This window comes from Rhinoraja longicauda, chromosome 17, assembly GCF_053455715.1.
Source record: "Rhinoraja longicauda isolate Sanriku21f chromosome 17, sRhiLon1.1, whole genome shotgun sequence".
Classification (NCBI taxonomy): Eukaryota; Metazoa; Chordata; class Chondrichthyes; order Rajiformes; family Arhynchobatidae; genus Rhinoraja; species Rhinoraja longicauda.
Window position 1 is genome coordinate 22086907 of NC_135969.1, and position 19763 is coordinate 22106669.

The window sequence follows — 19763 nt, forward strand, 5'->3', positions numbered from 1 at the left end:
TTTTTCTTCAGTTCCTTCAACGAAGAACGATTATGGAGAATCCTTCTCAGATCTGCCTGAAATTAATTACCATTGTATGTTGGATAGAGGATGGCATACGTCGTCATCCTCACTGGCTGATCCACCAAAACCACAATCCCAATGCAAATAGAGCCTGAACAAAGCAGTGTCTTCACAGCAACTCTCTTCTCAATCTTTCTCACAAGAAGACAGGGAAGGAGGACCAGGAGTAAGTCACCTGGTTCCTTAAGCCTTCTCTCTGCCATGTTGATTCTCTCATCCAACAAGCCCCTCACTGTGAGGGTGAGTGGAAAATGGTGCAAATTTCATTCCTCCATTGAATTGTATTGAAGGCAGTCATCAACTTACCATGTGCAGATAATGCTGTTGAGCTCATCTGTTAAGCTCCAGTGAATGAGAGTATGGGTGTTACATCGAGCATCTGGGAGACTAAGGTTCTCCACCAACCAGTCTCCATTACCGAGCAATGTTATGCCCCAGCCTGGCATTTCAAAGCAGAAGAGTTTCTGGGGGTTTGCAGAGAATGTGATGTGCATAGCACAGACGACCTCAGCACTACTTTACTGCACGAACCCCACAACCCTTGATCAGTATCCAAACATCTATCCAGCTCCGTCTGGATTACAATGACTGAGCTTCCACAGCCCTTCTGGGGACACTGGCTCGCTTTCCCTGGAGAGAAGGAGGTTGAGGAGTAACCTACAAGATTACTAGGAGCATCGATAGGGTAGATCATCACAATCTTTTTTTTCCATGGTAGGGATATTAAAAGTAAGGGGGCAGAGATTTCAAGTGAAAGGAGGGAGATTTAAAGGGGATCCTCCAGGTTTTTTTTTAAGAGAATAGGTTGATGCAAGAGGTGGTGGTAGAATCAGATATAATCACTGCTTGGAAGTGGCATTCGAACAGAAATAGGCATTGCATAGAAGGAATTGCGTGTAAACGGGATCTGTATAAATGAGGAATAAGGTCTACGTGGGGTGAATGACTGTTTCTATGTTAAACGACTATCCAATTATGATTCACCAAGTGAAGGAATCTTTTCTCATCTCTATCCTGAATGGCTAACCCATTATTTGGCAATGTCACCCATGATTCTAGATACTCATCCAGAGGAAGCATCCAAATATAGACACAAACTCAAGTAGTTCCAATTAAACATGATTTCATTTCTTGAATCCAGGTTGATTGTAATTCCCTTACCATTTTCTAAGTAATTCGTGAGAAAGGATTCCAACTTTTTCCTTCTTTTTGATGCCAGGCTAACTGGTCTACAATTTCAAGTTTTCTTTCTCCCACATTCCTTAAAAAAGATTTACAAATATCCCCTTTAAATCTGTAGGAACTATTTTGGAATTTGTGAAATTTTGCAAGATGATCACGAGCTCCATGCCATCTGGACATCAGGTCTGGAGGTTTGTAGGAAGGAACAGCAGATGTTGATTTAAACCGAAGATAGACACAAAAGGTTGGAGTAACTCAGCGGGTCTGACAGCCGCTGACTTCAGTTTGAAGGTCTTGACCCGAAACATCACCTATTTCTTTTCTCCAGAGATGCTGTCTGACCCACTGAGTTACTCCAGCTTTTTATGCCTATCTTAGGTCTGGAGGTTTACTGCCTGGCAATCCCAGTAATTTTTCTAATACTTAATTTTTTTTTGCATTATTCACTTATTCACTTGCAATCTATTGTTCTATGTTTTTACAAGGACATCTGTGTTTTCCGTCAGCATGGATACACAATATTTGCTTAATTTCCCTGCCATTTCCTTGTTCCATGATATCATTTCCTCTGTCTCAATTGATGAGGGACTCATGGTACTTCCGGCTAATTGTTTCCTTTCTACATGTTGATTAAACATGTTGGAGTTTGCTTTGATGTTCCTCACATTCTATTTACCCTATCAATGTCTTGTTCCTTCTTTGCTTAATTCAAAATTTCCCAAACTTGAACTTTATGGCTTCTCTTGACAATAGTAAGCCTTTTGCTTTTGATCTCGGATTACCTTTGACTTCCCTTTGGAAAATTTGGGATCATTTGCCTTGTTGCCTGTCAGTCAATTAATCATGTGAAAGCATGTGAAAGCAAAAACATGCCTCGAGTGGAGGAGTATGTAACGTAGAGAGAGTGTACAGAGAGTGGGTGGGCACATGAAGCAGGAAGTGTGTGCAGAGTATGTGAAAGAGGAAGTGTGTGCAGAGAGCGCAGAATATGTGAACGAGAAAGTGTGTGGATAGAGTGGGAGGATACATTAAGGAGGCAGCAGAGTATAAGAAGGGAGAAGTGTGTGTAGAGAGTGGCAAAGTTTGAGAAGGAGGACCCCGGGTTATGAGTCTTCATAAGTTGAGGAGTCCAAGGATTGCTCCCTCCCACCTGCATACCTTTGTACTTCCACAGGTGGCGGATCTGTCCCGCTGGTGAGACAATATGTACCAAGGGATTGTGATGAAGAAACTTGAAATGTTAACGATGTTTCTCATTCCTCAGTCGTCACCTGACCTCCTGAGTTTCCAGCAGTTTCTATTCATAGTAAGATTTTAAATATATATATTTTCTGGGTCTAGGCAGTACAGGTAAGACCAGCATTACGTACCATCCCTAATTGCCCTTGGTGAAGTAGGGGTAAACTACATGTTGAACCCCTGCTGTCCTTTTGGTAAAGGTACTCCTACCCAGCACTGTTAGAGGAGTTCCAGAACTTAAACAGAGCAGAGGAGGTTCTGTGATATATTTCCAAGTCAGGATGGTGTGGAATTTGGAGGGGAACTTGGAGGTGGAGGCATTCACTAACGCCTGCTGCCCTTGAACTTCCTGGTGAGAGAGGAGATGAGCTTGGGAGGTGCTGTTGGAGTAGCTTGAACAAATAACCAAAGTGCATTCTGTAGATGTGCAGTTAACATAGAACAGCGCAGGAACAGGATCTTGGCCCTTCATACTTTTAGAAACTTTCATCAGGTCTTTCAACCTCCGAAGTTCCAGAGAAACAATCCAAGGTTGACCAACCTGGAGAGAATGAATGTTAGGGGTTGTCAATGGGGAGCCAATTACATGGGATGTTTTTTCTGGACAGTGCCAAGATTCTTTAGTGTTGTTAAGAGTTGCACTCATCCACTCATATGTGTGGCTCGAGGACAGCAGAAAGGCATTGGGGTGTCAGGAGGTGAGTTATTTGCTGCTGTTTCCCAACCTCTGGCCTTCTCTTGTAGATACAGCATTTATGAGGCTGGTCCTGTTGAGAGTTTGGTTAATAGTGATCCCAGGATGTTGATGGTGGTGGACTCATTGTCATTGAATGCTAAAGAAAATAAAGATGGAAATTGCAAGAAATATTCAGTATTTCAGTCAGCATCTGTGGAATAGAAACAGAGTTAATGTTTCAGGTCGTTGATCCAACTTTAGGACTAGGAATGTCAAGTTAAGTAGCTAAGACTCACTCTTGTCGAAGGATGGGCATCGCCTGGCACATGTGTGGCACAAATGTTACCTGGCATCTCGCTGCTTGTGGGCTGCTTCATTTGCTGAGGAGTTGTGAATGGAACTGAACATGGTGCAACCATCAGTGAACATTCCCACCTGACCTTACGATGGAAGAAAGGACATTGATGAAGCAGCTGAAAATGGATGGGTCCAGTGGACTGCCGTGGGGAATTCCTGCAGTGATGACTTGTGGCTGGGATGATTGACCCCCCCAACAACAAAGAGCAATGTCTTACTATCTACCTGTCTTCAGCTTCCACGGTTTTAAATACCTTGATTAGATCTCCTCGCAATCTTCTTTATTCCAGAGAGAACAACCCAGCTTCATCTTCCTACCCACACACTAATGTCCTCCATCCTGGTATCACTTCAGTAAATCTCTTCTGCAGCCTCTTCAACGTCTTCCCCTATTTCTTGTGGGTCTGAGAATTGGTTACAATCTGACATCTCATCATGCCTGCTTTGTCCTTGTATTCTGTTCATCTATGTGAACATGTGATATAATAAACCAATGCCAATCCCAATAAAGTCAATAGGAGCACAGTTATAACCTACACTCCTCAACTAGAGGAGAATCCTCTCTGGCTCCAGTTTGACTCATCAGTCTGTCCAGTGCCCTTGAGGTTGATGTAAAATGACTGTTGTCAATGTTAAATCCTCAGTGAGCAAGAGCCCAACCACACAACTCAGTGCTGTTAGCCAAATATTAGCCTTATGTGGGGCAGTAGAGAGTGCCCTGGGGTGGCTGTAACTTTGGGTGTGTTTCATTATAACTTCACCATTCAGTACCTGACTGGAGAGGGCTTCATGTTGACAAGGAGTTGCAGAACTGGCAGTGTTCCAGCACTTCTTACTTTCATCAGCACAGAAATGCACTTTAAATAAAATGATTGCCGTTAGAGACTTTACACAGGGAAAGCGACAATCCTTCACGTTTCACATCAAAAGGCATTTGGCAAACATTCGCTACGTTGGGAAATGAAATGGGAGTTTAATTATAGGGCCACTACCACGTACAAAGCAAACAACAAAAACACACAACGTGAAAGCAACAAATATCACATATCAAATGCCAACACAACTGTGGGCAAATGAAGACCGTTTCATCATTTGTGGGGATTGGATAGAAAACCTGTGATTTTCTAAGTCGGTCTCTTCAATCCTCTGGAGGTTGTGTACGGTTGAGTGGTTGGAGTGAATGTGAATGCAAATCACACTCAGTCACTATAGTATGGGACAGACCAAGTAGACCTTCTGGTCTTCCTGGCCTCTTATCTGATATTCTTGCTGACACATTCTACGAAGTTTCCCATAGTGAGTTGATGGACCATAGAGATTCATAGAGCGTTTCAAATGCATATTCATTTAGCTTATCTTTCCCAGTTCTTGGACACACAAGATATTCTGGAACCTTCAGCATAAAACAAGGTGTTAGAAGTACTCACTCAGTGGGACAGGCAGCATCTGTGGAGGGAAAGGGACAGGAAATGTAAAGAAGAGCCCTGACCCCAAAATGACATTTGTCCCTCCACATATGTTGCCTGGCCTGTTGAGTTCCTCCAGCACTTTGTTTTTTCCCCCCCAGTCATTAGTCTTTACTGAGACACAGATCTACAGAGCCAGCAACCTTCTGATATCTAAAGAGGCAAGAACTGGGAAGAACTTGGTGATCTTCGTTATAGCGGGCACTCATTCACGTAGCTCCTGAAATGACCACTGAGTACTATCAGGCATGCACTGCCTGGCAGATTTCCTTCTCGTACATTCGAAAGCACCACAGCCAGTAAGTGCGTCCTTGCAGCGATGGATGGGCAACTCAGCACAGTAGGAATTAAATCTTCATGGCCTGCGAGGGTCAGCCACTCACTGGCTAAACCATTGGAAGGGTGAGAAGTCTGATGCCTTAGTAAGAATGGGAGCTCAGGATGATGGGGTGAAAAAGGAGAGCTGTGATGATATCAGTTGATTTTGTCCATTGAATTGTCTTGCCCCATGTAGTTATCAGCCCCTATCGAGAAATTAGTCAATTGCTCTTCTCCTTGTTTGTCAGCATCTCACACCACACTGAGACAAGACCTCTCACAACACCAAAGACAGAGAGTTAACAGCCGAAAGTTGAATGTCACACATGCAATGAATATTCAACTTCTGGACTTACATCTGATGTTCCTGCTTTTGCATCAAAGTATAAAACGTCTCGCTCCTAAAAGAAATATAAGAATAAATACAAAGAAAGGCTTCAGATTAGTGTGACTTCAACCAGTTGCCAATATTCAATTTGGCAATGGTTCTACAGATAAGATGTTCTTCTCTGGAGTAAACTGCATCTTCAAGCACAGCATTCAATTCAGTCAATCCTCTATCACCAGTTCTCAACTTCCATCATGATCAATCTTTCTCAGAATGAGCTTGGTTAAATCGCACCAAATTCCTTTTACTGTCGGTCACCGATTCACTCCATCCTGAACTTTTAAACCTCTTACTTTCTAAAATGCTGCCCTTTACACAATACTCAGTAGATTGCAGCCCAAATGTCGTAAGTGTTTGCACTCAGGCATGTTATGGCATTTCCATGGCAACTTAGTTATACCATGTCATAATCACTGCTTTACACTTGCTCACACCTCCCTTGTGTTGGAACACTTCATTTCTGTTGTTATGACTTGATAATGTTCCAATGTAAGGATTATCCCAACATTAATAAGAATGAGAAACACATTCACAGTTTCAGATGCACTGAATAAATAAACTCACCAAAACCCCTTCTTTGAATGTTGCCGTTTCCTTTGTGTGGTGGGTGTGGCAATGGGAAAGGCAGATGGGGGAAGAGTCTCTCATTGAATGCACAGTGAAGGTTTCATTTTGTGGAAAATTAACATTGTGGAAGTTTAACATTACTAAACACATCACTATCCTGTAAAAAGGACAGCTTTTGTCTGAAGAAGGGTCTCGATCTGAAACTTTACCCATTCCTTCTCTCAGGGGATGCTGCCTGTCCCATTGAGTTACTCCAGCTTTTTGTGTCCATCTTCAGTTTTCAGTAAATGGTTTTAATTTAGCTAGATTCTAAACAGGAGAGGGCTTTTCAAGTTGCAGTGATTTGATTCAATGAACCAGTACTTCATAAAAAATAACTGCATATTTATGAAGAACTGTGTAAGAATATTATATTAAGCTCAATCAACCAAGTCTGACATGGGAGATCAGAGTTCCTTGTAGAGGACTCCAGAACTACTCTGTCTTGTGATTAATTTTAACAACAATACAAATTAATTTCAAAGTTACATGCACACAGGAAATATAGGAATATGCTGTGAATACAGAGGCCGTGAGCAGAAGGATGCCCTTTCAATGATTCAAACAGTGTCAAAGCCCAACGTGAAAAGCTGAATGACTGATATCCACCATATAATCACCAAGACACCTCAAATACTATCACAAAACAGACAGAAATCACATAAGCAATGTGTACACATATAATCATCAGCATGCCTAATGTATAAATCACTGTCACACCCACTGTATCATCACCAACACATTCTCCATATAATCACTGACACGCCCAACATATAATCACATATAAACACATCCTCCAGATAATCACCAATACCCGAACATCTAATGACCAACACACCCATTTCTAATTACTGACACACCCATCATATGGACAGTGACACACCAATTGTATAATCACTGACACACCCACAATATAATTTCTGAAATGCCCAATACATAATCACTGAATATAATTCACCATAAAGGCACCCATATATCCATATATAAATGCCTACACGGGTATAACATAACCAAGAAGTGTGCCATATCATGAATACAGCCACCATATAACCAATGCACCTATTAAAATAACATGACGTTTTCCATACAATCATCGTGACATCTTTAACATAACCAGTAATGGACACACTATAACCCCCAATACATCCACAGTTAAACCTGCACCTGCAGCTGGGGTTATTTGCAGTCCATCAACTTACTGGCTATGTCTGCATTAAGAGTTCACTATAAACCAGCGAGCTAATGAATCAGAACCGTTAATGTTGGTAATTGCCAATGTAGACTCGAAGATCAACTGGCCATGTTCCTGTTTCTTATATCTTTGGGCCTGGTAGATAGGGGTGACAGCTACACTTCCCTGAAGATTACTACAGACCCTTTTGGTTTTTTTTGACAAATTATATTTAGTTTGGTGTCAGATTTCTAGAGTTCCACGCATGTGACAGTCAACTAGAGCTGCTGAGTCTATAGTTCAGTGCTTGCTTGTAACAGTTAACTACCACATAACAGACAAAGAGAAGGTGGAATGATGAAGCAGAAGAAGAAAGGAGGAGGGGAGGAACTGAAGAGTAACTGAGGAAGAGGCAAAGAGAGAGGAGGAAAAGAGTGAAGAGAAGGCAGGGATAAGGGAAAGGATTCTGATTTGACCACAGAGATGAAATCACGCTTGGTTAAGTAATATTTGATCAAAAGTCGTACAGATGGCTACACAAGAGGTCTGGAATTCAACAAATCCTCACAAAACTTGTTGAAATGAGGTAAATACAAAATGTCAAAACTGAGGTTACAAATGTTTCCATTGTACAAAAGGAATAAGAATTGAGGTACTAAGGTGAAATGAAGATACAGAATAACCATAATCAAGATGGATGATTTCAGAGTTTAAGAGAAAAAGCATTTATCTTTAGGTTCCATATACGTATAGATAAATGCTTTTTGGGAATGTACGATTTACGTTTGATGTTTGTTCATGATGATTGCCTGCTGTTCAAAAGATGAAAGAATATACCAGCATTCCTATGGATTTCCATGAAGATCTTTGAAAGTTAAATATAAAACAGGTCAGCACAGAAACAGACCCCACATTGAGATCCTGAATATCGACAAGATCAAGCGCAGACTCGGCGATCGTTTCACTGAACACCTCCGCTCAGTCTGCCTGACCCTACCTGATCTCCCATTTGCTCAGCACTTTAACTCCCTCTCCAATTCCCAATCTGACCTTTCTGCCCTGGGCCTCCTCCATTGTCAGAGTGAGGTCCAGCGCAAATTGGAGGAACAGCACCTCATATTTCGCTTGCGTAGTTTACACCCTAGCGGTATGAACATTGACTTCTCTAACTTCAAATAGCCCTTGCTTTCCCTCTCTCTCCATCCTCTCCCCCTTCCCAGTTCTCACACCAGTCTTACTGCTTCCGACTACATTTTATCTCTGTCCCGCCCACTCCCCTGACCGGAAACGTCACCCATTCCTTCTCTCCAGAGATGCTGCCGGCCCCGCTGAGTTACTCCAGCATTTTGTGTCCACCTTCGATTTAAACCAGCATCTCAGTTCATTCCTACACATGATGTCAAGTTAAACTAATCTCTGCTACCTGCAGGTAATCTATTCCCCTCATATCTACGTGCCTATCTAAAAGCATCTTAATCGTCACGATCAAATCTGCTTTCCACCACCGCAGTGCGTTCCAGGCACCCATTACTCTCTATGTACAATACTTGCCCCACACAACTCCTTTAAACTTTCTCCCTCTGACTTTTAAGTCATTCGACATTTCCACCCAGGGACATGTGTATACAATGTACTTTCTTAGATTTAGCAAACAGAAGGGAAACCCTGTCACATAGGTGCAGAAGTGTGACTTTTGGTGTCTGAGCTAGACTTTAGATTAGACCTTGTGCTCCAAACAGCATAATGATTATATGATGTTTCACCAGACATTTAAATGCATATTGCCATGCAGTATATTTTATTTAGATTCAATGACCATGACGGTGAAGGCTTCCAACAGCTGACTGGTCCTTCTGTCATTAGCATCAGTTGCTTCAAGCATTGTGGGCTGCCATGCCAAGACTGCACACTGAACAATGAAGAAAAACACACTGGGGCAGTTTTCTGTCATTTGGCGCCAGTCCTGCAGCAGGAAGCACAAAGGTTCCAGGAAATATGGCTCTCATTTTCACAGGAAAACAAAGATATAGAGAGTCAATGAAGAGGATACAAGATGTTCAAAGCACCAGGGGAAAAAAAGCACGCTGCATCAAAACTAAGAAAGGCGACAACATTATTCCTTTTCTACTGAGCATTGCTTTCATGGTCAGGTGCGAGGCTACATCCCTTTAATGGGAGCTCAGGATTGCTTGTACTCTTGCTTCAGTTAATCCATCAGTAAATAAAAATGCTTTGTGAGATTGAGTGCATCTGAATGGGGTGCGGAAATTAGATGCCGATTATGTGATCAAGAACACAGCCAGGTTTAGCAGGTGTTGCAGAATGTTCCAGGTCAGATTAAGTGAGCAGCCAGACTGTAGACTTTGGCAGTAGGAATTAACTGTGTTGCATAAATGATATGGTCAAATGCGGCAATTATTACTAATTTACACAGCTTCATTTGGTAGTCTTTGGGGACAATTGAGTACGAAATGGCAGTTGTTGCAAACACATAGAGTTAGTAGTTATCGGGAGTCAGATTTGGAGGATATTGGTGACACCTACAGAGAGATTTCACTTGTTGGGGGACCCAAATAGTCAGATTTAGCCATTGCTTTGGTCATATAAAATCAAATATGGCTGTTGCCGAAGATTTTTAGTCAAATATGGCTGTTTTCTGGAACATGCAGTCAGATATGACAGTTGTTGGAGAGACGTACAGTGAGATTTGATAGTTGCCGAAGACCCAATGAATGTAATTTAGAATTTATTGGTGACCCTTGCAGCCATTTTGATCACATTGTAAACATGTAGGGGCTGATTTGCAAGCTGCTTGGAGATGCAAACCATCAGTTATGATATTTATTAAGATTATGCCGTCAGAATTGACATTTGCTGAGGTTGTTCTTGTGCTGCACTGTTCTATGTTCTATGAAACAGTCAGATTATGCTGCCGTCAGGACTCATTCAGTCAATCTTTGGCAGTTTTTGAAGACTCAGTACAATTTGGCAGTTGTTGTGGCACCACCTGGTTGGATTTAGAACTTGTTGGTGTATATAGATATATAGATTGCCAACCAAATCTCTGACCTGAAATATTAACTCTGTTTCTCTTCCACTTATGCAGCCTGACTTGCTGAGTATTTCCAGCATTTTCCATTTTAATTTTAATTTTCAATGTCTGTTGTTTTTTAATCTTATCCTACACAGCCTGATTAGCGAATTGTGGCACTTACGGTCAAGTCAATTAACAACTGGAGAGCGGAAGTGCATGGCTTGTTGGGACCCATGCAGTCAGCATTCACAGTAGCTGGGAGACATGCTGTCAGATAGAATCATTGTCATACAATACAGCAGAACTTCTTAAACTGGTGAAAGGTTCACCCAAGGGTGAATGAAATTATTTTGGGGTGAATGAAACTAGAGGGGCAAATGAAGGGTGAATGACTTAATATATATAAAATTATACACAAGGGACAATAAGACCCATATCCCTCCAAACCTTACCTGTCCAAATGGTTTTAGCTATTATTATTGTAACTGCCTCAACCACTTCCTCTAGCAGTGCAATCCATATATGTACTTCCTCCTGTGTGAAAATGTTGTCCCTCAGGTTCTGATTAAATCTTTCCCCTCTCATCTTACATCTATCCCTCTTGTTCATGATTCCTCAAGCCTAGAATAAATCCTGTGCGCATTCACCTTATTTATTCCCCTCACAATTTTTAAGACTACTATAAGATCACATCTCAGTCTCCTTCGCTCCAAGGAATAAATCCCAGCCTGCTCAACTTTCCTTAGAACTCAGTCCCTCAAGACCTAGCAACATCCTTGTAAATCTTTCCTGCACTTTTTCCAGCTTCATGCTGTCTTTCCTACAGCAGGGTGACTAAACCTGAACAAAACACTCCAAGTGCAGGCTCACCAACTTCTTGCACTACTGCAATATAACATCCCAAGTACTATCATCAAATGACCTTACTGATGAAGGCCATCATGAAGAAGCCTTTTTCACTACATGATTTAGGGTGTTTGTGGACTCCACTGTCATGTACGACTTCATATGGACAGACATTGAGAGCTAACAGTTAATTTGATTGGTTTGTGGATAGCCAGTAGCCATTCAGTGGAGTTTCACACTTCCTGGTTTCTTGGACTACATTGCATAAAAACGCACGGGAAGATGGAAACACCAATATAAGCTTAAGTTTCCTGCTTTAGTTTACTCAAGATTTAGACCATTAGCTAACAAACAAAGGGCATGATGGATTTAATACTTCCAAATGCAATATAATGCATATTTGCCCAAACAGTGATCTAAAATAAAGAGCAGGAAGCTATTATGTGTGAATAGTTTGATAACCACTGTGGTTGAGTGCAATTGATTGCAGCAGGTTATACTGCAGAATGGGCATTTAAGATGCAGGCAGAATTTATTAGAGAGAAGTGTGAGTTGATGCACTTTGGCCGAGGGAATTGGGAGAGCAATTATAGACTCAGAAGCACAGTTGTAAAGAGCATGCAACAAACATTGACATACACATAGATATTTGAAGGAGGAAAGAGATATTGAAAGAGCAGTTAGCAAGGCATAAGGGATTATGGGTTTGGCTAGTAAGGGTAGTGAAAACAAAAAGCAGGGAGCTGGACTTCAATCGAGCTCTGTGGTCAATTCTGGTCAGCTTGAGATGGCAGAGAGAAGTTTTTCTCTTCTAAGATTTGGTTCGGCAATCTGAGGTTGTTCTTGGAACAAAGAAGCTTGTGAGGAGATCTGAGGGTGGTGGACAGAATGATGGCAGGTTCAGTTAAGATGGACAGAGAAAATATGTTTTAATCATCGAGTGAAGGGACTCAGAATAAAGCTTTGGGCAGGAAATGAGGGAGAGATTGACATAAGATGGCCTGCAAATCACTCCCAATGAGGAATTGGTGGGGATGGGGGGGGGGGGGGGGGGGGTGGAAACCAGAACAGTCAATGATCACAGGAGCAAAGTGGATTGTACCTTGGGGGAAAATAAATTTGCAGGGCTTTGGGGAGAGAGTACTGGTGTCGGTAGACACAAAATACTGGAGACTGAAGAAGGGTCTCGACCCGAAACGTCACCCATTCGTTCTCTCCAGAGATGCTGCCTGTCCCGCTGAGTTACTCCAGCATTTTGTGTCTACCTTCGATTTAAACCAGCATCTGCAGTTCTTGCCTACGAGTATTGGTTTAGGACTGACTGCATTGTTCTATGGAGAGTCAGCATGGACATGAAGAGCCAAATGGCCTCTTCCTGTGCTGTGGTGACGACATGGATGTTATTCGAGCCAAGCCTACATTACATCAAAGCCTACATTACATTCATTAAAGAGACCATCTGATAAATGAAAACAAAATAGATTGCAGAAATAATGCACTGTATTTTGTGCACCTAACACAATTTACATACAAATACTTACTAACAGATTTTAATCTAACATCAAAGAGTTACAATTTTAAGGCGGTGTTCTTTTTAATAACCATATGGTTTCTAGCATCATGTTTCTAGCACCCCTTTGATAGTTCTACCACTGACACCTCTTATTTTTTCACAGCTGAGCAAAAATATTTTCAGTAATGAGATTCCTTCATCAACTTAATGCAGTGCTTTCTCTGCTAAATGTTTCATTAGATAATTAATGAATATATTAACCGCTGCACTTTTTATGTAACACAGGCACATCTTTAGTGCTTTTCTTAGTTCCCTCTTGCAGAGTTCCAACTACACGCTAGAATGACACTGCTTAATTGGGGGTTTCTAAGTGATTATTCACAGAGACAATGGCCCCCTGTGGGCCAAAGCAGGCTGAATTGAGTAAAGCAACATGCTACTAAAGTTGATGTTAATAATTTTCAAATATATTGAGACAGCAACTCTTGCTTCAGATATTCCCCACAGTAAGCATTGACTGGGGCGCAAACATTATGAATGTCATTCTCAATTTTCATGTAGAATACGGAATGTGAGCCTTCGTGTTTGAGGTAATTCAAATCTGCACCATGCGCGTTGTGAGGGAATGCTTGTATTTAATTACACTGCCATGTCCTACATGAAATTATAACCAATGTCCCACTCAGAGACTAACGCAATGATCCAGCATGTTGTATAGGCCAAAACTCTGAATTGTCAGTGCTACATTTTCATACCTATGTCAAGACAAATATTGAAGCATTTAAGAGTAATTCAATAAGAAATTCAGTGCTGGATCAGAGTGACAGACACACTATGACGAATGAGATTGATCAAGGGAGATCTAATTTGAAATACCCACTGTGATTAATGTTCATGGTGGGAGATGGATCCACGTAACAATATCATTGTGCAGAATGGACGGAGAGCAATGAATCGAGGCACTGCAAGTAAAGGATCCAGATACAACATACAAATTAGTTGCCGGAGAAAGTCACTCAGGTCTTCTGTTACCTGTGTGCTGCTGTCACAAAATATTCCAAAAAAAACTTTCCTCAGAAGCTAGCTTTGTGGGAATCTTGAGATATTAAGGTGCTGCCTCAAGAAGGTGGCATCTATCCTCAAGGATCCCCATCATTCAGGCCATGCCCTCTTCTTGGTGCCATCATAGGGCAGGAGATATAGAAGCTTGAAGTCCCACATTACCAGGTTGAGGGACAGCTACGTTCCAACATGTTCTTGAACCAACCTACCCAACCCTAATCTTACCCCAGCAACAGAACACTGCAGACCACCTCTTGTACTAGCATAGATTGGTTTTAAATTCTTATATTCAATGCCCCGAGCAATGAAGGCAAGTATACCATACTCCTTCTTTACCACCCTTTCTACTTGTGCCGCTACCTTCAGTGAGCTATGAACGTGAACTCCAGGATCCCTCTGCATAACAATGCCGTTACGGGTCTTGCGTTAACTATATACTGTCCCTTAACAATCAACCTCTCAAAGTTCAACACCTCATACTTGCTTGGGTTAAACTCCACCTGCCATTTCTCTGCCCATTCCTGCAGCTGATCTATATCCCAGTCCATCTTTTGATTGCATTTCCCATTGTCTGTAACTCCTCCAATTTTGGTGTAGTGAGCAAACTGACTCACAAACTCATCTATATTCATGTCTAGGTCATTTATATCTATCACAAAAGTAGAGGTCCCAACACAGATTCCTGATGAACTCCACTGGTCCCAGACCTTCAGCCAGAATATCTATCTTCCACCATAATCCTCTGTTTTCTATGAATATGCCAGTTCTAAATCCATATGACCAAGTCTTTGTGAATCCTGCACATCTTAATCTTCTGGATCAGCCTACCATGAGGGACCTTATCAAAAGCCTTACTAAAGTCTATGGTTACAACATCCACAACCCTACCTTCATCACTCTCCTTCGTCACCTCCTCAAGAAACTCAATCAAGGTAGTAAGACATGACCTGCCGTGCACAAATTCGTGCTGGTTCTCCCTAAATAGTCCATTATCTTCCAAATGGGAGTAAATCCTATCTCTAATTTCTCTCCAATAGTTTCCCTACCACTGATGTGAGGCTCACAGACCTACAGACCTACATTCAAAACTCCGCTGCCCGTCTACTCACACACACCTCGATCCGTGACCATATCACCCCCGTCCTTTATAAACTCCACTGGCTCCTCATCCCCCAGAGAATCCAGTACAAAATCCTCCTCATAACCTACAAAGCCCTCCATAACCTGGCCCCATCCTACCTGACCGACCTCCTCCACAGGCACACTCCCACCTGCACCCTCCGCTCTGCCGCTGCCAATCTCCTATCCCCCCACATCCGGACTAAACTCAGATCCTGGGGGGACAGGGCTTTCTCCATCGCTGCTCCTACCCTATGGAACTCACTACCCCAAACCGTTAGAGACTCCCCCACACTCACCACATTCAAAACATCGCTGAAGTCTCACCTGTTCAGTACTGCCCTCAACCACTGAAGGTCACCTCACCTTCTGTCTCCTTTCTCTGTTCATTTATTTATTTACTTATTTATCTATTTATTCATTTCCCTATGTTCTCAAAATCTCTGTAAAGCGTCTTTGAGTATATGAAAAGCGCTATATAAATAAAATGTATTATTATTATTATTATTATAGTTCGCTGGATTCACTCTACTTCCTTTCTTAAACAAAGGAACACTTTCTTAAAAAAAGGGCACCTTCCAGTCCTACAATCTCCTCTCTTGCCTCCATCAATAACTGGGATAGATACCATCAGGCCCTTGGGACATCTTAATGCTCTTCAAGAGCCTCAGCACCACATCCTTCTCAAAATGCCCTGGCGTATTTGTATTCTCCACTCTGATCTTGCTGTCCTACAAGTCCTTCTCCTCTTTCGACTGTAGATTTTGGAGATACAATGCGAAACAGTCCACCGAGTCCACGCCGACCAGTGTTTATCCCGAACACTAGCACTATCCTCCACACTAGGGACAATTTATAATTTTACCAAAGCCAATTAATCTACAAAAGTAAAGGCTTTGGTAAAATTATAAATTGTCCCTAGTGTGGAGGATAGTAAAGTGCTAATTTAGTACCTCACGTACATCCTCTGACGACAAGCATGGATTCCCTCCTTTGTCCCTGAGTGGTTCTACCATGTCCCTGGTCATCCTCTTATTTTTAATGTACATACAAAAAGCTCGGGATTTTTCTTAATCAAACTTGCCAATTACATTTTATAGTCATTTTTGGCCTTCTGATCGCCCACTCGGGTTATTCCTGTTTCCTCAAATAGTGCATGGTCTAGACAACTAAAAGAAAACAAGTAATTTTCCATCTGGAGGAACTGTATAAGTGGACATCACCCTGCATTAGCCACGCTTTAGGCATTAACCGCAATGTAGCTGCACCTTGAGTGTGTGGTCAGACTTTTAGAATCTGGGGAATATTTTACAAATCAGCTCTCTCAGCATGCATCAGTTCTATGCTCTGGGAGTTGACTCCAATGATTTTTCATCCGTCCAAACTAAATGTATAGACTGAAAACTATGAGGACAATCAGAGATGTACTGCAATCCCAATGGCGCCACTGCAGTCCTGGCTTTGTGTATAATAAATGAGAGCTGTTATGCCAAGAGACAGGTTTGTAGCTCGAAGGTTCAAACAGTGTGAAAGCTTGCACAAGGGAGCTCCAGAGAGTAAATCACTTGGACCTCTGTCAAATAGCAGCTGCAAGGCAGACTAAATCTAGGACACAATTGTCTTCAGCCTTCTCCAGTGGTGAGCATTCTGAGTGGTTCATGGGGGTGACAATGCAGGAGGCTCTTTGTACTGAATGAGTTGAAGCTTCTTCGGCATCTTTGCAATGGCTTTCACATGGGGAAACGGGGAGCATTCTCCGGACGTCCTGACATATGTGGTGGAAATCATTTACGTCGTATGCATCTGGAGTTGCTTCTCTTGCAGGCACTTTAATTAGGTGGTGTCAAGTAGGGTTTCGGTCAATCGTGATACTGGTGACGGTCAAGGGGGAAGTGGCTAGAATACTTTATTCTTTAATGGCCATTGCTAAGTTCTCATGTAGTACAATTGCAACTTGTTACTCATCATTTAAACTCCAATAAAAACAGATAGTGCAGGGAAAAAAGTTAGCAGATCAAGCAACATGTGTGGAAAGAGAAACAGTTAACGATTCGGGTCAGGAACCTTTCTGAACACTCTGAAGAATTGTATGTCCACTCTGAAGAATGTTCTACTACCTGAAACATTAACTGTTTCTCTTTCCATAGATGCTACCCGACCCACTGTTTCCAGCATTTTATGTATTATTTCACATTTCTAGCACCTACAGTTTTTTTTATTTTCATTGCACCTCCAATTGTTAGCCATGTCGTTCCATGTCGAAGTACAACATAAGTATATGTCCCTCTTACAGTGGACTCGGAACCTCAGCTGAAATCTTGTGACGACACATGCCTTGTCAGTACACCAGAAAGAGTCTATTGATCATCGTTTGCCCTCTTCGTCCTCCTCCTGTGCCCTCATTATCACAACATTGGACAGTCTCTAGCAAAGACCCATCTGGGCTCTCTGGGGCATTTTGTTTGGGTCATCATGAAGGTCTCATGAATGTGGCCACACATTTTGTTCTGAGAAAAGGTCTTCAATCTGAAACATTAATCCATCTGCTCTTTCCACAAATGCTGCCTGACCTGGTGGGTGTTGCCAGCATTTTCTGTTCTTATGGCATGGATTGCATGGTTTAGTTTAGTTGAGTCTTGTTATTATTGTCACGTGTACCGAGGTACACTGAAAAGCTTTTTTGTTGCATACTATTCGGTCAGTGAAAAGACAATAAATTATTACAATCTAGCCGCCCACAGTGTACAGACACAGGGTTAAAGGGAATAGCATTTAGTGCAAGTCAAAGTCCAATAAAGCCCAATTAAAGATAGTCAGAGGGTCTTCAATGAGATGGATGGTCGGTCAGGACCGTTCTCTAGTTGATGATAGGATGGTTCAGTTGTGATATTTTAGCCATAAATGAAACATGGCTGAGAGAAGGGCAGGAGCAGCAGCCCAATGTTCCAGGGTACCAATGCTTCAGGTTTCCTAACAATACAGGCAAGAGAGGAAGGGAAGATGTTGCCCTATTGATCGAGGAGCACATAACTACAGTACCTAGAGAAGGTATTCTTCAGCAATCGCCAAATGAGGCTATATGGGTAGAACTTAGAAAATGGAATGGAAAAGAAAGAACTTTGATGGGACTGTACAATACACCCCCTAATAAATAGCATGGATCTGAGGAGCAAATGTGTATGGAGATTTTTAGATACCTGCATGAATAATATGGTAATATTGACACCAGATTTCTGCTTCCTTAATATTGACAGGGTACTGATAGTGCAAAGTGTCCAGGAAAGCTTTCTTAATTATAGAGGGCTCTACTAGAGATAGTTCAACAATGGATCCCCTGTCACGGGGCGAAGTAGGGCTAGTGATTGAAGTGTCAGTGGGGAAGCACTTTGGGACCAGTGATCATAATTCAATAAGTTTTAAAGAAGGATAAAACTGGTGCACAAGTTCAGCTTTTCTTTAAATTGGGGAAAGGCTGATTTTGGAAGGATTAGGCAAGAACTTGCAGAGGATGATTGGAAGAATTTGGTTTCAGGTAAGGGGATAGCTGGCAAGTGTGAGATTTTCAAAAGTGAGATACAGGGTAGCATGTTTCTGATAAGGGTGAAGGACAAGTTTGGCAAATACAGGGAACCCAGGTTGATGAGCAATGCCGAGGCTCTGGTCAGAAAAGAGAAGCAGGCATATGTCACACTTAGATAGTCAGGATCAAGTAAATCCCTCTGTGAGCATAAGTGTAGGAGTACACTTACGAAGGCAATCAGCAGGGCTAAAAAAGGACATGGATCTGGCAGGCAAGGTAATGGAAAATCTTAAGGTATATTAAGAGTAAAAGGGTGGCTAGGGTAAGAATGGGTTCCCATAAAGGTCAGCATGGCTGTCTTTGTGTCGAGCTACTAAAGATGGGGGAGATACTAAATGAAAATTTATCATCAGTTTTTACGGAGAAGTTCATCATACCTAAGAAATTGAGGCAAATGAGTTGTGATGTTTTAGATCTTATCCGAAATTCAAAAAGATGAGGTATTGGTGGTTTTAAAATGCATTAAGATAGATAAATCCCCAGTACTTGACCAATGGGAAGCTAGGGAGAAAATTGCAGAGGTTCCTGCATCACCTTTAGCCATAGGTGTGGTTCCAGAAGATTGAGTGTGGCTAATGTTGTACTATTATTTAAGAAGGGCAGCAAGGACAAGCCAGAGATTTACATGCCGGTGAGTCTGATGTCAGTAGTGGGAAAATTGTTGACGGGAATTCTGAGATAGAGGATCTACCAGCATTTGGATGGGCACGAGTGACTGGATTAGAGAAACTGAGCATGTCCTTGTGCGTTGGAAAATGTCTCGCAAATCTGCAAATCGCAAGCTTTTTGAAGAAGTCACACATAGCATGGAGCCCTATGGGCCACCTTGTCCATGTCAACCAAGGTGCCCCATCTAAGCTTGTCCAATTTGATTGCATGTGGTCCATATCCGTCTAAACCTTTCCTGTCTATGTACCTGTCCAAGTGTCTTTTAAATGCTGTTCTAGTAACTATATCATACATTTATTTGGTCTTGGTCATCCAGCTATCGGAAGGATGTCATTAAACCGGAAAGAGTGCAGAGAAGATTTACGGGGATGTTGCCAGGACCCAAGGGCATGAACTATATGGAGAGGTTGGGTGGGCTCGGACTTCTAGGAGCACAGCAGGCTGCATGGTGATCTTATAGAGATGTATAAAATC

At 42.0% G+C, this 19763-nt stretch overlaps 1 protein-coding gene across 3 annotated transcripts in view; it reads right to left on the reverse strand.

Moving 5' to 3' along the window:
• Positions 1–19763, reverse strand: part of cacna2d2a (calcium channel, voltage-dependent, alpha 2/delta subunit 2a) — a 353483-nt gene that overhangs the window by 133237 nt on the left and 200483 nt on the right. For 2 of the 3 annotated variants that reach the window (XM_078414334.1, XM_078414333.1), the window contains exon 5: positions 5658–5702. The exons of the other annotated variant lie outside the window; for it this stretch is intronic. In XM_078414334.1, the coding sequence (XP_078270460.1) occupies positions 5658–5702 (45 nt within the window). The remainder of the gene's footprint in view (positions 1–5657; positions 5703–19763) is intronic. 3 annotated transcript variants of the gene reach the window in all.